This window comes from Hypanus sabinus, chromosome 6 (genome assembly GCF_030144855.1).
Source record: "Hypanus sabinus isolate sHypSab1 chromosome 6, sHypSab1.hap1, whole genome shotgun sequence".
Lineage (NCBI taxonomy): Eukaryota > Metazoa > Chordata > Chondrichthyes > Myliobatiformes > Dasyatidae > Hypanus > Hypanus sabinus.
Genome location: NC_082711.1, coordinates 6,257,214 through 6,272,248, shown reverse-complemented (window position 1 = coordinate 6,272,248; position 15,035 = coordinate 6,257,214). Strand labels below are relative to the sequence as shown.

The 15,035-nt window shown below is 42.1% G+C and overlaps 1 protein-coding gene across 8 annotated transcripts in view; it reads left to right on the top strand.

Annotated features, from left to right (window-relative positions):
* Positions 1–15,035, top strand: part of hsf1 (heat shock transcription factor 1) — a 182,372-nt gene that overhangs the window by 157,636 nt on the left and 9,701 nt on the right. For 6 of the 8 annotated variants that reach the window (XM_059971620.1, XM_059971625.1, XM_059971624.1 and 3 more), the window contains 2 exons: positions 4,117–4,182; positions 8,134–8,200. In XM_059971620.1, the coding sequence (XP_059827603.1) occupies positions 4,117–4,182; positions 8,134–8,200 (133 nt within the window). The remainder of the gene's footprint in view (positions 1–4,116; positions 4,183–8,133; positions 8,201–15,035) is intronic. The other 2 variants (XM_059971623.1, XM_059971621.1) reach the window with 1 other exon arrangement.

Here is a 15,035-nt window from a genome sequence, read left to right as displayed (position 1 = left end):
ACCATAGGAACCTTGTCAATCCCCCCCCCCCCCAACTAAAAACTATATACACCACATCCACCTTCATCAATTTGTTTGACGCCGCCTTAAAACTCAAACTTATGAGCCACAACCTGCACCTCACTAAGCCATGCTGACTATCTTTAATAAGACAGTGCTTCTGCAAATACTTGTAAATCCTAGCCCTAAGAACCCTCTCCATTATTTTTTTTACCATTTTATTTATTAGAGACACAGCATGGAACAGGGCCTTCCAACCCACCAAGCTGTGCCACCCAGCAACCCACCAACTAACTCTAGCCTACTTACAGGACAATCTGCAATGACCAGTTAACGCACTAACCAGAGCACCCTTGATAACACTCCTGTGGCCAGGGAGCCCATAATGATCACAATAAATGCTCCAAGTCTCTTCCCTTCCTTCCCATAGTAACCTGGAGTATAATCTGTCTGGCCCCAAAGACTTACATGTTCAAATATTTTTCAGAAGCTTCAACACTATCTCTTTCTTAACCTCAATGTGCTCCAGCAAGTTAGTCTGCTCTACACTGACCTCACATTCAAAGTCCCTCATGAACATTAAGGACCTCCTCTACCCTCTTCTACATCCTGGCACGTTTCCTCCTTTATCCTTGAGCAGTCCTACCTCACTCCAATCATCATCCTATTCTTTATATACAGTACATGTAGAACACCTTGGCGTTTCCTTAATCCTCAACAAGGCTTTCTCATGCCCCTTCTAACTCTCCCAAGTCTCTTCTTAAAGCTCCTTACTTGACTACCTTGTAATTCTCAAAGAGCCCAATACAAGGGAGAAGGTGCTCAAAAAGCTGAAAGACCTGAAAGTACATAAGTCCCCTGGACCAGATGAACTGCACCCTAGGGTTTTGAAAGAGGTAGCATAAGAGATTGTGGCAGCATTAGAAATGATCTTTCAAAAATCATTGGACTCTGGCATAGTGCCAAAGGACTGGAAAATTGTAAATGTTATTCCACTCTGTAAGAAAGGAGGAAGGTGGCAAAAGGGAAATTATAGCCTATTTAACCTGACCTCAATCGTTGGGAAGATGTTAAGGCTGATTTATACTTGTGCATCGCATCGATGCAGTAGGTATCGCATACCCTACGCCATACCTACGCTGTACCATATGCACCTCTCCAGAAAAGTTACTCACGCGTCGCCATGTCGCAGACTGCAACAACTGTGATTGGTCCGCTTGGTAGCATCACATTTCCTCCTACACATTTCCGGTTGCTTCTTCTCTGCCATGTTTGTAGACTGTGTGTATACTGATGCGCAATAGATAAACCAAGTTGTCAAATCTACCCGCCGACTTGCAAAAATGTTTGAAGTGCATTTCCTCGTCCATGTCTCTCACGAAGAAGCTCAACACTGGCATAGAAACCCCACCACCAACTAGTGTTTTGGCGCACATCAACGCATGCTCACTACGCCGTAGAGCAACACAGAAGTGTAAATCAGGGTTACGGCGTAGGCTGTGGCGTAGCCCGTACGCATAAGTGTAAATCAGCCTTTAGATTTAATTGTTAAGGATAAGGTCATGGATTACTTGGTGACACAGGACAAGATTGGACTAAGTCAGTAAGGAAAATCCTGCCTGACAAACCTGTTGGAATTCTTTGAGGATATTACAAGTAGGATAGATAAAGGGGATGCAGTGGGTGTTCTATATTTGGACTTTCAGAAGGCCTTTGACAAGGTGCCACATATGAGGCTGCTTTCCAAGTTAAGAGCCCATGGTATTACAGTTACTGACATGGTTAGAGCATTGGCTGATTGGAAGAAGGCAGTGAGTGGGAATAAAAGGATCCATGTCTGGTTGGCTGCCAGTGACTAGCAGTTGGTGTTGGGATCAATTCTCTTTATGCTGTATATAAATGATTTAGATGACGAAATGTTGCTATGTTGCCAAGTTTGCAGATGATATGAAGATTGGTGAAGGGGCAGGTAGTGTTGAGGAAACAGGTAGGATGCAAAAAGACTTACGTAGATTAGGAAAATGGGCAAGAAAGTGTCAAATGAAATATAACGTTGGAAAATGCATGGTCATGTACTTGGTAGTAGAAATAAATGTGTGGACTACTTCCTAAACGAGGAGAAAATCCAAAAATATGAGGTGCAAAGGGACTTGAGAGTCCTTGAGCAGAACACCCCTGAAGGTTAACATGAAGGGTGAGGAAGGCAAATGCAATGTTAGCATTCATTTCAAGAGGTCTAGAATACAACAGCAGAGATGTGATGCTGAGGCTTTATAGGCAGTGGTGAGGCATCACCTTGAGTATTGTGTACAGTTTTGGGCTCCTCATTTTAGAAGAGATATGCTGGCATTTGTGAGTGTGCAGGGGAGGTTCACAAGGATGATTCCAGGAATGAAAGAGCTATCGTATGAAGAATGATTGATGGCTCTGGGTCTGTACTTGCTGGTATTCAGAAAGCTGAGAGGGGATCTCATTGAAACCATTCAAATGTTGAAAGGCCTAAACGGAGTAGATGTGGAAAGGATGTTTCCCATGGTGGGAGAGTCTCGTCCATTCAAAACCGATGCGGAGAAATTTCTTTAGCCAGAGTGTTGTGAATTTGTGGAATTTGTTGCCACGTACAGCTGTGGAAGCCAGGTCATTGGGTGTATTTAAGGCAGAGATTGGTAGGTTCTTGATTGGACATTGCTTCAAAAATTATGGGAAGAAGGCTAGGAAACAGGATTGAGGAGGAGAAAAAAAAGGATCAATCATGATTGAATGGCGGAGTAGACTCAGTGGGCCAAATGGACTAATTCTGCTCCTATGTCTTATGGTCTTATAACCCTGTCTAATTTTTGCTTTCTAAGCCTTAAGTGCACTTCCTTTCTCCTCTTGACTAAATGTTCCACCTCTCTCATCAAACATGGTTGCTTCACCCTCCTATACTTCCCTACCTCAAAGGGACAAACCGTTTTGGAATCTTATTGTTGTCCACAGAATCTTCTGTCTGATCCCCTAACTAATGAATCCACTATCACTATTTGGTCTACTCTCTTCTGAGCCACAGAGCCAGTCTCAGTACCAGCAACCTGCCCACTATGGCTTTCCCTTGATAAGTCAAACCCTCAGCAGAATCCAAAGCAGTATACTCGTTTGAGGACAATGACCACTGGGTACCCCTGCACTGTATGTCTTTTCCCTTTCCTCCTGACAGTTAGCCAGCTATCTGCATCCTAGTTGTGACTGTACCTCAACCCCTCAGCCTTCTGAATGGTCCATAGTTCATCTAGCTCCCTGTTGTGGTCGCAAGTGGAATAATGAAGGACGCTGGAGGTCTCCCTGATTCTCCACATCATACAAGAGGAACATACCATTTCTCTACCATTCCAACTGTCCACTTGATCATGAGGCAAAGAAAGAAACCCTAATTGTACCACCTGTTCCAAAATGGCCACTGTGCTATGTGCCTCTGTTAGGAAACTTACCAGCAAATCAGAGACCTACATTGTTTCGAAACTCACACCTCTTGTTCCATGTGTCATCTCCTGATGAGTAAAAGTTTTGAGATATACCTCATTTATTATCTAAATTATTGCCACATTAACTTCATTTATTGCTCTGTAATGCATTGAGGAACCGTAATTACTAAGGTTTTCTTTAATACTGTCTCATTCAATAACTGCAGATTATCCCACTGAACCAGTGATCTGGCCACCAATAGCATGAGTAGTTAGAAATTTTGACAATGCTGTCATTAGTCATATCCTATGGACAAAATGTTAAGTGAAGTATGTTAGAACTTCCTTCTGTGAGTTGTGAGTTCAAATCTCACTCCAAAGTAGAATGGTAAAAGGATTGCTGTGCTTTCCAATGAAGCTGCTGACATTTGGAGGTGTAAAAGGGAAATTGGAAATGTAGGGTAATTTTCTAGATTTCTAAATAGCTGTGGCCTTGTCTCCCAGTGGTGGTTGTCACTCGTGTCCAACAATGACAGGAGACCTGTGCGGGAGTTTTTAAAGTGGAAAACCCATTGCGCCAGGGCATTTCCACTCTCTTGACTTTGAAAGTCCAGGTCAGGTAGCACAAACATTAACTCGATATCACTGCATAAATCTGTTGGTCTCTTATCTGCAGCTGTTCAGTCCCTCACCGTCTACTGTCGATCTGAATTTGCCAGACATGGAAGGCAACCTTGCTGCAGTAAGTACCCAGCACTTTGCTTCAAGCTTTGTGCTAAATTAAAGAGGCGGAGACAAGCCGTGGTGGGAAAGTGGGGAGGCAGATTGTGCAGATTGTTTGGATCCTGTCTTCTCTAAATGCTGAGAGCTTTCTTCCTTATTAACCTTTTAGTCAACTGTTGTTAACTAATTTTCTGTCCATTCCTGTTTTTGCCAATGAGATGATTTATAGGTGTGGGGATCTTTTTTTACTTTCCATGCTATTGAGATTTGATATCAGTATAATCCTGTCAGTTAAGTAAGCATTACTACACAGCCCATCTAACCTCTCTCTACTCACCCTGCCCATTTCCTTCTTGGTTCTTCTTGAACTTGCTACCATTATGCCTGTGACATGTCCTGTCTCTATCCCTCCCTCAATTCATTTGTTATGAAAGCTCTCATCTGTGTCCTCATTACCCTGAGATGTCACATGTTCCCCGTTTGCTCTGAACATCCAACCTTTATGCCAAATGGAACTCATAATCATACCTGTACTTGCTCTCCCACACTGGCAAAGTCCCAGTTTGAAATCAAAATCATTTGTCTTTGTTTCAGTATCTCCATGTAACCCACAGATAATTTGAATTGGCCTTTGAAAGTTCCCCAGTTTAATTGCTCCATCATTGGTAACCACATCTCCCAATGTCTCTATTCTTAAATTGCTCCTTAAAACCTGTCTCCCTGACCAAGCTTCCAGTCACCTACCCAAACAGATAGTCTCTGGCATGCTTTAAAATGATAATAATTGGTCTCTTGCTGCAGTAGAGGCTCCAATAAAACATGCTTCTGTTGTTAAAGGTTACAGCTCCAGTTAGAAATAATTTTTGGGCCATTATAGCCTGAAATTATCTTAGATACTGTTTGGTCTTTCTTGCCTGCCTTCTTTTTAATTGTCAAATACCCTGCATTTGGTTTTGGGTCTGCTCTACTACAAATATAGTACATAAAACACTATAGCTACAATGTTGTGCCAACCATTTAACCTACCCTTAAAGATCAATTTAACCTTCCTTCCTACGTAGTCCTCTGTTTTTATATCATCCCTGTGCATATCTAAGAGTATTGAAATACCCTGATGTATCTGCCTCTACCACCACCCCTAGAGAGTATTAAAAAAAACAGTTAAAAAAACACTACCTCTGACACCCCCCTCACTATACCTTAAAACTATGCCCCTTTGTATTAGCTGTTTCCACCTAGGAAAATGTCTCTGACTATCCACGATCAATGCCTCTTATCAAGTCACCCTTCAGCCTCCTTCCTCCTAGAGAAAAGCCCTGGCTTGCTCAAACTCTTCATAAGACATGCTCTCCAATCCAGGTAGCACCCTGGTAAATCTCCTCTACACTTTCTGTAAAGTCTCCACATCCTTCCTACACACCATTCCTATTGTGGTCTAATCGATATAGACCAGGTTCTACAGAAACTGAGTATCTGTGAGTATCACCACCTTCCAAGCACTGACACTACTGCCTGTCTTTGTCTTATGCCTGGGCACAGTGGCTTCAAGAATATGTCTCAAGTTGCAGTCAATAGTTTGATTTTCCTCTCAAACCACAACAAATCTGAGCAAGACTGTATGTAGTCTACTCTGGCTAATACGAGAGGACATGATTAAGGTGGTTGGAGGGAAGTATAGGTGGGGTGTCACAGGTGTTTTTGTTATATCACGTACCCCGTGACGAGTTAAGGAACCAGCAGAAATAGAAAACACTTTGGAGTCCAGTATTGCTACTAACTCAGGGTATTTATTAGTAACTACGCAATACAGTAATATCAATTCAGATATATTAAACAGGTTAGCAATGATTAAGTGTGGAAATAGGAAAACCAAGCTTCTTCAAGCCTAGGGGTGAATAGATACAGTCTTATGGTGATGAGTAAAGTTCAGTTCAGTTCATGGTATGGAATTGAGTAGCGATGGAGAGAGAGAGGTGTTTAGTTCTTCAGGTGAGCTGACGCCGTCAATCGTCCTGTTGTCCTCCGAAATCCCTTAGAAGTCACCGACTGTGACCACAACAAAGGGGACCGTTCTTCCGTGGTGGAATTATCAACCCTGGCGAGGGTTGGACACAGGAATAACTCCCCACCGGTCACACCCTTTCACACTGATCAATCCTCCAAAACCCACCTTTTCCGTGGGCACAACAAAGCTCATTCAGTGTCTAAAACCATGTGTCTGTAGGTCTATCAGCGGACCTTCTATTTAACTCACTGTGCTGAACACCAGCTCTCCATCAAATAACACCTTGTAGCGATGTACTACATACAGAGCTAGAAATAACGACACACAGTCAGTAAGTCGTTTCGAGACTAGTTTATTCAAACTTTGCTGCGCTGGCTTTTAATCCCTAGTTCCTGCCCTCTCCGGATGGAAATGACGTCAGAGGTGCATTACCAAAGTCTCTCCCCACGCGCGGGCTATTTGTGAGCCAGTTCACCTGCGCAGAAAGTGGGTCGCCACAGCCGCCCTCAATCACCATGGCGACTCACAAGCTGCTCGTTGCTCTCTGTAAGAACTCACAAGCAGGCAGTGTCCTTGTATATTCAAAACAAGCTTTAGAGTTCGTTTAAACACCATCTCAAGGCAGGCTTTGTCCCTCTCTCTCTGTAAGAATACAGAAGCTGACAGTGTCCTTGTTAAAGTGTAAACATGCTTGCAGAGAAACGGTAACACCATCTCTGAGCAGTCTTCCTCTCTCTCTCTCTCTCTCTCTCTCTCTCCCTCTCCCTCTCCCTCTCCCTCTCCCTCTCCCTCTCCCTCTCTCCCTCTCCCTCTCCCTCTCCCTCTCTCCCTCTCTCTCTCCCTCTCTCCCTCTCCCTCTCCCTCTCCCTCTCTCCCTCTCCCTCTCCCCCTCTCTCCCCCTCTCCCCCTCTCCCCCTCCCTCCTCAACCAGTGTGCAAAAGCCAGTCTCATTCTCCCAACATTGTAAAATGATACTGTCAGAAAATATTAACCCTAGGGGTACATAACATTTACACCAAGTGGTGTGCACTGGTGGTGATAGAGGTACTCTTAGATGGGCACATTGATGATAGAAAAATGGAGGGCAGGGATAGATTGATCTTAGAGTAGGTTCAAAGGCTGGCACAACATCTTAGGCCGAAAGGCCTGTACTGTACTGTGATGTTTTATATTCTAAAATGTGAGCAATCAACAAATACCTAATGAAGCCCCAAGGAGTCATAAAACTCAACAACTCATTAGAGATTGTTGTCTTTGGTGTAACTTTACACAAAAGATTATTATTTCCTGTGTTTGTGAACTTTAAAATGTACTTTAAGTTCAAAGTAAATTTATTATCAAAGTACTGTATATTTGTCACCATATACAACCATGAGATTCATTTCTGTGCGAGCATTCACAATAAATCCAAAGAAAGATACAATAGAATCAATGAAAAACCACACCCAACAAGACGGACAGACAGCCAATGTGCAAGAGACAACAAGCTGTGCAAGTATGAAAGAGGAAATCATAATAATAATAAAGTATTAAATATTGAGAACATGAGATGAAGAGTCCTTGAAAGTGAGTCCATTGGTTGTGGGAACATCTTATGATGGGACAAGTGAAGATGAATGAAGTTATACCTCTGGTTCAAGAGCTTGATGCTTCAGGGGAAATAACTATTCCTGATCTTAATGCTGTGAGTTCTGAGCATCCTTTACCTTCTTCCTGATGGCCATAGTGAGAGGAGAGCATGGCCTAAGTGGTGGGAGGGGGGGTCTTTGATGATGGATGCTGCTCTCCTGCAACAACACTACATATAGATGTGCTCAACGGTGCAGAGACCTTTACCCATGATGGACTGGACCGTATCCGCTGCTACTTGTAAGATTTTCTGTTCAGTGGTGTCTCCACTTTATTGAGATGTATTTAAGAATTTGATAAAATAATTTTGTCCATGTTATCCCTATCTCTCCACAGATGCAGGATCTATTGGGCTCACAGGAACAGAGATATTCAGAGACACAAACAAACACAGAAGATACAGGTAATGTAAAGACCACTGAATGTCAATAAACCTAAGGTCAGATTTGTCCCAAATACTCACAGGTTTGAATCAGAATTTCTTCAGTTTCTTGTAGATGGCAAGATTTCTCATTATCTGGTTTTCTTCTCAAGGCACTCTACAGCTGCACAGGAGTTATAGAGTGCCTCATAAAAGTATTCAGTCCCCAACCCTTTGTTCACCTAACTAAATATTACAACCAGGGGATTTAGATCAATTTAACTGATAATTTTTATTTGTGAAACACATGCTCCTTTTTCACAGTAGAGCCCAAAAAGCAGGAAAAATTGTAAAACATGAAAAACTAAACATTCAAAAACTGAAATGTCAGCAGTTCAAAAGTATTCATCCTCCTTTACTCAGTACTTAGTTGAACCACCTCTCTCAGCTATTACAGCCAGTAGTCTTTTTTGGATAAGTCTCTATTAGCTTTGTACAATATGATGGAGCAAGATTTGACAATTCCTCCTTGCAAAATTGCTCAAGTTTTGCCAAGTTAGTTGGAAGTGGTGGTGGACAGCAATCTTGTGGTCATGCCAGAGATAGAACATAGAATAGTACAGCACATTACAGGCCCTTCGGCCCACAATGTTGTGCTAACCCTCAAACCCTGCCTCCCATATAACCCCCCACCTTAAATTCCTCCATATACCTGTCTAGTAGTCTCTTAAATTTCACTAGTGTATCTACCTCCACCACTGACTCAGGCAGTGCATTTCACACACCAACCACTCTCTGAGTGAAAAACCTTCCTCTAATATCCCCCTTGAACTTCCCTCCCCTTACCTTAAAACCATGTCCTCTTGTAGTGAACAGTGGTGCCCTGGGGAAGAGGCACCGGCTGTCCATTCTGTCTATTCCTCTTAATATCTTGTACATCTCTATCATGTCTCCTCTCGTCCTCCTCCTCTCCAAAGAGTAAAGCCCTAGTTCCCTTAATCTCTGATCATAATCCACACTCACCAAACCAGGCAGCATCCTGGTAAATCTCCCCTGTACCCTTTCCAATGCTTCCACATCCTTCCTTTTGTGAGACGACCAGAACAGGACACAGTACTCCAAGTGTGGCCTAACTAGAGTTTTATAGAGCTGCATCATTACATCGCGTCTCTTAAACTCTATCCCTCGACTTATGAAAGCTAACACCCCATAAGCTTTCTTAACTACCCTATCTACCTGTGAGGCAACTTTCAGGGATCCGTGGACATGTACCCCCAGATCCCTCTGCTCCTCCACACTACCAAGTATCCTGCCATTTACTTTGTACTGTGCCTTGAAGTTTGTCCTTCCAAAGATGTTCAATCAGGTTAAGGTCAGGACTCTGACTGGGCCATTCAAGAACATCAGTTTTCTTCATTTGAAGCCACTCACTCCATGGTTGCTCTTGAGATATTGTCCTGCTGGAATGCCTAGCCTCTGTTGGAAAGCTTAAACTGGGGAGGAAGCTTCTTTTTCAGCAGGACAACGACCTAAAACACACTGCCAGAGCAACCATGGAGTGACCATAAGACATAGGAGCAGAATAAGGCCATTTGGCCTGTCAAGTCTGCTATGCCATTCAATCATGGCTGATCATTTTTCCCCTCCTCAGCCCCACTCCCCGGCTTTCTCCCTGTAACCTTTGATACCGTGGCCAATCAGGAACCTATCAATCTCTGCCTTAAGTACACCCATCAATCTGACCTCCACAGCTGCCTGTGGTAATCTTCATATCATCTGCAGACTTGGCAACAAAGCCATCTATTCCATCATCTAAATCTTTGATATACAGCATAAAAAGGAGCGCTCCCAACACTGACCCCTGCAGCAGCAACTGGAAAAGGGACCTTTTATTCCTATTCAAAGGCTCCTACCAATCAGCGAATGCCCTAACCATGCCAGTAACTTTACTGTAATACCATGAACTCTTTAATTTGGTAAACAGCCTCATGCGTGGCGCCTTGTCAAAGGCCTTCTGAAAGTCCAAATGTACAACACCACTGTATCCCCATTATCTATCCTTCTTGTAGTCTCCTCAAAGAATTCCAACAGTTTCATCAAGCAAGATTTTCCCTTAAGGGAACCATGCTGTCTTTGTGCTATCTTGTCCTGTGTCACCAAGTACTCCATAACCTCATCCTTAACAATTGACTTCCATGCCAGAGTCCAATGATTTTTGAAAGATCATTGCTAATGCCTACATAATCTCTACTGCTACCTCTTTCAGAGCCCGAGGCTGCAGTTCATCTGATCCGGGTGACTTTTGTACCTTTAGGTCTTTCAGCTTTTTGAGCACCTTCTCCTTTGCAATGGTAACTGCACTCATTTCTCTTCCTTCACACCTTTCAACACCTGGCACACTGCTAGTGTCTTCCACAGTGAAGATTGATGCTAAATACTCATTTCATTCATCTGCCATCTCCTTGTCCCCAGTTATAATTTCTCTGGTCTCATTTTCTGGCAGTCCTATATCCACTCTCATCTCTTATTTTTTTATATACTTTGAAAAAGCTTTTTCTATCCACTTTGATATTATTTGCTAGCTTGCTGTCATGTTTCATCTTTTCCCTCCTGATGATTCTTTCAGTTGTGTTCTGTAGATTTCTAAAAGTTTCCCAGTTCTCTATCTTCCCATTCATTATTGCTGCAAATGAAGAGAATTGATGTCCTTGAGTAGCCCATTCAGAGCCCGGCCTTAACCTGATCAAACATCTCTGACAAGACCTCATGATTGCTGTCCTTCGCTGCTCTCCAATTTAACATACACAGCTGGAGCATTTTTGCAAGGAGGAATGGGCAAATCTTGCTCCATCACTTTGTGCAAAGCTAATAGAGACTTATCCAAGTAAAAAGACTACTAACTGTAATGGTTCAACTAAGTACCGAGCAAAGGGGGATGAATACTTTTGAACTGCTAATGTTCAGTTTTTGAATTTTTAGTTCATGCTTTATATTTTTCCCTGTTTTTTTGGGATCTACTGTGAAAAAGGAACATGTGATCCACAAATAAAAATTCTCAGTTGAATTGATGAAAATCCCTGGTTCTAATACTCATTTTTGTAAATAAATGTTTGAGGGCTGAATACTTCTCACATTTACTGCTTATCTTGGGAGTCTCAGCAAAAATTGTCATAGAGCAGTTCAGCATGCATACAGGCCCTCAGCCCAAGGAGTCCATGACATTCACAGTGCCTACTCACCTGGTCCTAGTTTCTTGGCTACAAGCCGATATCCTCATATCTTTCCAAATTCTCCTTAAATGATATCTCCCTCTTCCTCTGGCAGTTCATTCCGTATATTCATCATTCTCTCCAAAGGAAAAGTCCTTCAGGTCCCTTCTTAATCTTTCCCTTCCTTCCCTAAATCAGGGATTCCTAACCTTTTTTATGCCATGGACCAATACCATTAAGCAAAGGGTCCGTGGACCCCAGGTTGGGAGCCCCTGCCCTAAATCTATGCCCCATAGTTTTGGGTCTTCCAACCTGGGAAAAGACTGTGTACCTTATCAATCAATGCTTCTCATCATTTTAAACATTTCATTCCTAAGTCTCTAAAAATAGACACATTGTCATAAACAAGAGTGTAATTAGTTACCAGTTAGTTTACACTAATTAGGGAGTTGCTCTTCCTACCTCTCTTTCAGTAGTGCATCTCAGGCCCAGAGTGTAATTAGTTACCAGTTAGTTTACACTAATTAGGGAGTTGCTCTTCCTACCTCTCTTTCAGTAGTGCATCTCAGGCTCAGAGTGTAATTAGTTACCAGTTAGTTTACACTAATTAGGGAGTTGCTCTTCCTACCTCTCTTTCAATAGTGCATCTCAGGCCCAGAGTGTAATTAGTTACCAGTTAGTTTACACTAATTAGGGAGTTGCTCTTCCTACCTCTCTTTCAGTAGTGCATCTCAGGCCCAGAGAGTAATTAGTTACCAGTTAGTTTACACTAATTAGGGAGTTGCTCTTCCTACCTCTCTTTCAGTAGTGCATCTCAGGCCCAGAGTGTAATTAGTTACCAGTTAGTTTACACTAATTAGGGAGTTGCTCTTCCTACCTCTCTTTCAGTAGTGCATCTCAGGCCCAGAGTGTAATTAGTTACCAGTTAGTTTACACTAATTAGGGAGTTGCTCTTCCTACCTCTCTTTCAGTAGTGCATCTCAGGCCCAGAGTGTAATTAGTTACCAGTTAGTTTACACTAATTAGGGAGTTGCTCTTCCTACCTCTCTTTCAGTAGTGCATCTCAGGCTCAGAGTGTAATTAGTTACCAGTTAGTTTACACTAATTAGGGAGTTGCTCTTCCTACCTCTCTTTCAGTAGTGCATCTCAGGCCCAGAGTGTAATTAGTTACCAGTTAGTTTACAGTAATTAGGGAGTTGCTCTTCCTACCTCTCTTTCAGTAGTGCATCTCAGGCCCAGATTCAGATTCATTTGTCACGTGCATTGAAACATGAAGTGAAAAATGTCATTTGTATTAACAACTGACGCAACTAAGGTTATGCTGGGAGCAGCGGAACAAGCTCTTTACCTTCCTCCGTACCGCCCGCCCACGCATCCACTCACACATACTGTCCTTGAGAGGGACTAACTTCCGACCTTAGTGCATCTCTTAAACTTTTAATAATTCTTCCTTCTGAACTTCCCCAAATTAATGCTGCCATTATCATTAAGTTTAAATTTTACCTTGCAGCAAAAGATTAGAAGTTTGAGTGGGAACTCTTTTTTTTTAAATTATGATCCACATTTTTTGTTAAAAAATTCCAAATCAAATGAAGTCTCATTTTAAAATCTCATCTTTCACATAATACACCTATATAAGGGTACAGGATGATAAGCGGCATTGATAGAGTAGACAGCCAACGCTTTTCTTGGAGTAGGTTAAAGCGTTAACACAACATTGTGGGCTAAAGGGCCTGTATTATGCTGTACTGTTCTATGTTCTGTAATTCAGCTTCAACACCCACTTTAAATTGCATGCACAAATGCAAGACTGATGATTTTAATGGTTTACTGTTCAGCTTTTGCATTTCCTGTGCATTTTGAAAACACCCTTCTCTTGTCTTCAGTGACTTCAACAAAAAATCCATGGCAAATCTGAAACAAATATTGGGTGGCTGGAGGTATAGGAGATCTGAGTGTGGAGTATAGATAAAGCCAACTTAAAGCATCCAGGCCAGCTGGGCCGTTTCTGAGATGTATTACAACTAAGAGGGTCAAAATAACATTGGAAGCATTGCACACCTCATCTCGTGCCAGCCCCAATGGCTGGTCCCTGCTTCAACTCCACCCAATCCCCTTATCTTTAACCCCTTAAAGCCCAAAGATCTATGGATGCCAGCCTCAAAGATACTTACCGCCAGAACATCCTCAGTCTGTGGGATAAAGATTTCCAAAAACTCCCAAGAAATCCAAGAAATCCCCTACCCTGTATACTGGGACGAAGCTGGGACTCTCCAAATTACTCAACGTCCACTCCTGTCAATCCCTCAGAGAACACAAGACCCTCAGGCATACAGTACCTCAATGCTCGCAGCTCAAATCACCCTTTTCTAATTACAGTGCCTATAAAAAGTATTCACCGCCCTTGGAAGTTTTTGTGCTTTATTGTTTTAAAACATTGAATTACAGAGGATTTAATTTGGCTTTTTTGACGTTGATCAACAGGAAAACAGAAACAGAAAAGGGTTTCTCTGTATTTTGCTGCATTAATTTTACACTAACTTCACAAGCCTTCTAGGGCCTGCTACAGTGAACCAACCCCACAGCACGATGCAGCCACCACCATGCTTCACGGTAGGGATGGTGTTTTTTTGATAAGATGTGCTGTATTTGGTTTATACCAAACATAGCATTTAGTTGATGGCCAAAAAGCTCAATTTTGGTGTCATCAGACCATAGAAACTTCTTCCAGCTGACTTCAGAGACTCCCACATGCTTTCTGGCAAACTCTAGCCAAGATTACCTCTGAGTTTTTTTTCAGCAGTGGCTTTCTCTTTGTCAATCTCCCATCTCAGCCACTGAAGTTTGTAACTCCTCCAGAGATGTCATTGGTGGCCTCCCTCACTAGTCCCTTTCTTGCATGGACACTCAGTTTGAGAATGGCCTGCTCTAGGCAGATTTACAGTTGTGCCATATTCTTTCAATTTCTTGATGATAGACTTAACTGTACTCTAAGGGATGTTCAGTGACTTGGAAATTTTTTTGTATCCATCTCATGACTGACTTGTGCTTTTCAATAACCTTTTCGCAGAGTTGCTTGGAGTGTTCTTTTGTCTCCACGTGTAGTTTTTGCCAGGAGACTGACTCACCAGCAATTGGGCCTTCCAGATACTGGTGTATTTTTACTACAATCAATTGAAACACCTTGACTGCACACAGGATTCTCCATTTAACTGATTATGTGACTTCTAAAACCAATTGGCTGCTCCAGTGATAATTTGGTGTGTCATATTAAAGAGGGTGAATACTTATGCAATCCATTATTTTGTGTTTTATATTTCTGATTAATTTAGATCACTTTGTAGAGATCTGTTTTCACTTGAACACCAAAGAGTTTTTTTCTGTTGATCCGTGTCCAAAATAAAGGCCAAATTAAATCCATTGTGATTCAATGTTGTAAAGCAATAAAACATGAGAACTTCAAAGGGGGGGTGAATAGTTTTTATAGGCTCTGTATATTTTGCAAATATACAAAGGATTGAAGCTGGCTTTATGCTTCAGCTTAAACATCAGCTTATCCTCAATTAACATTAAGGGCTGAATTTCCACAAAGTGTTGTATATAATATTTACACTCCCCATCTGATTTATGGATTATGCCGCACCTTGATGTGATCAAGCTCCTTGTTT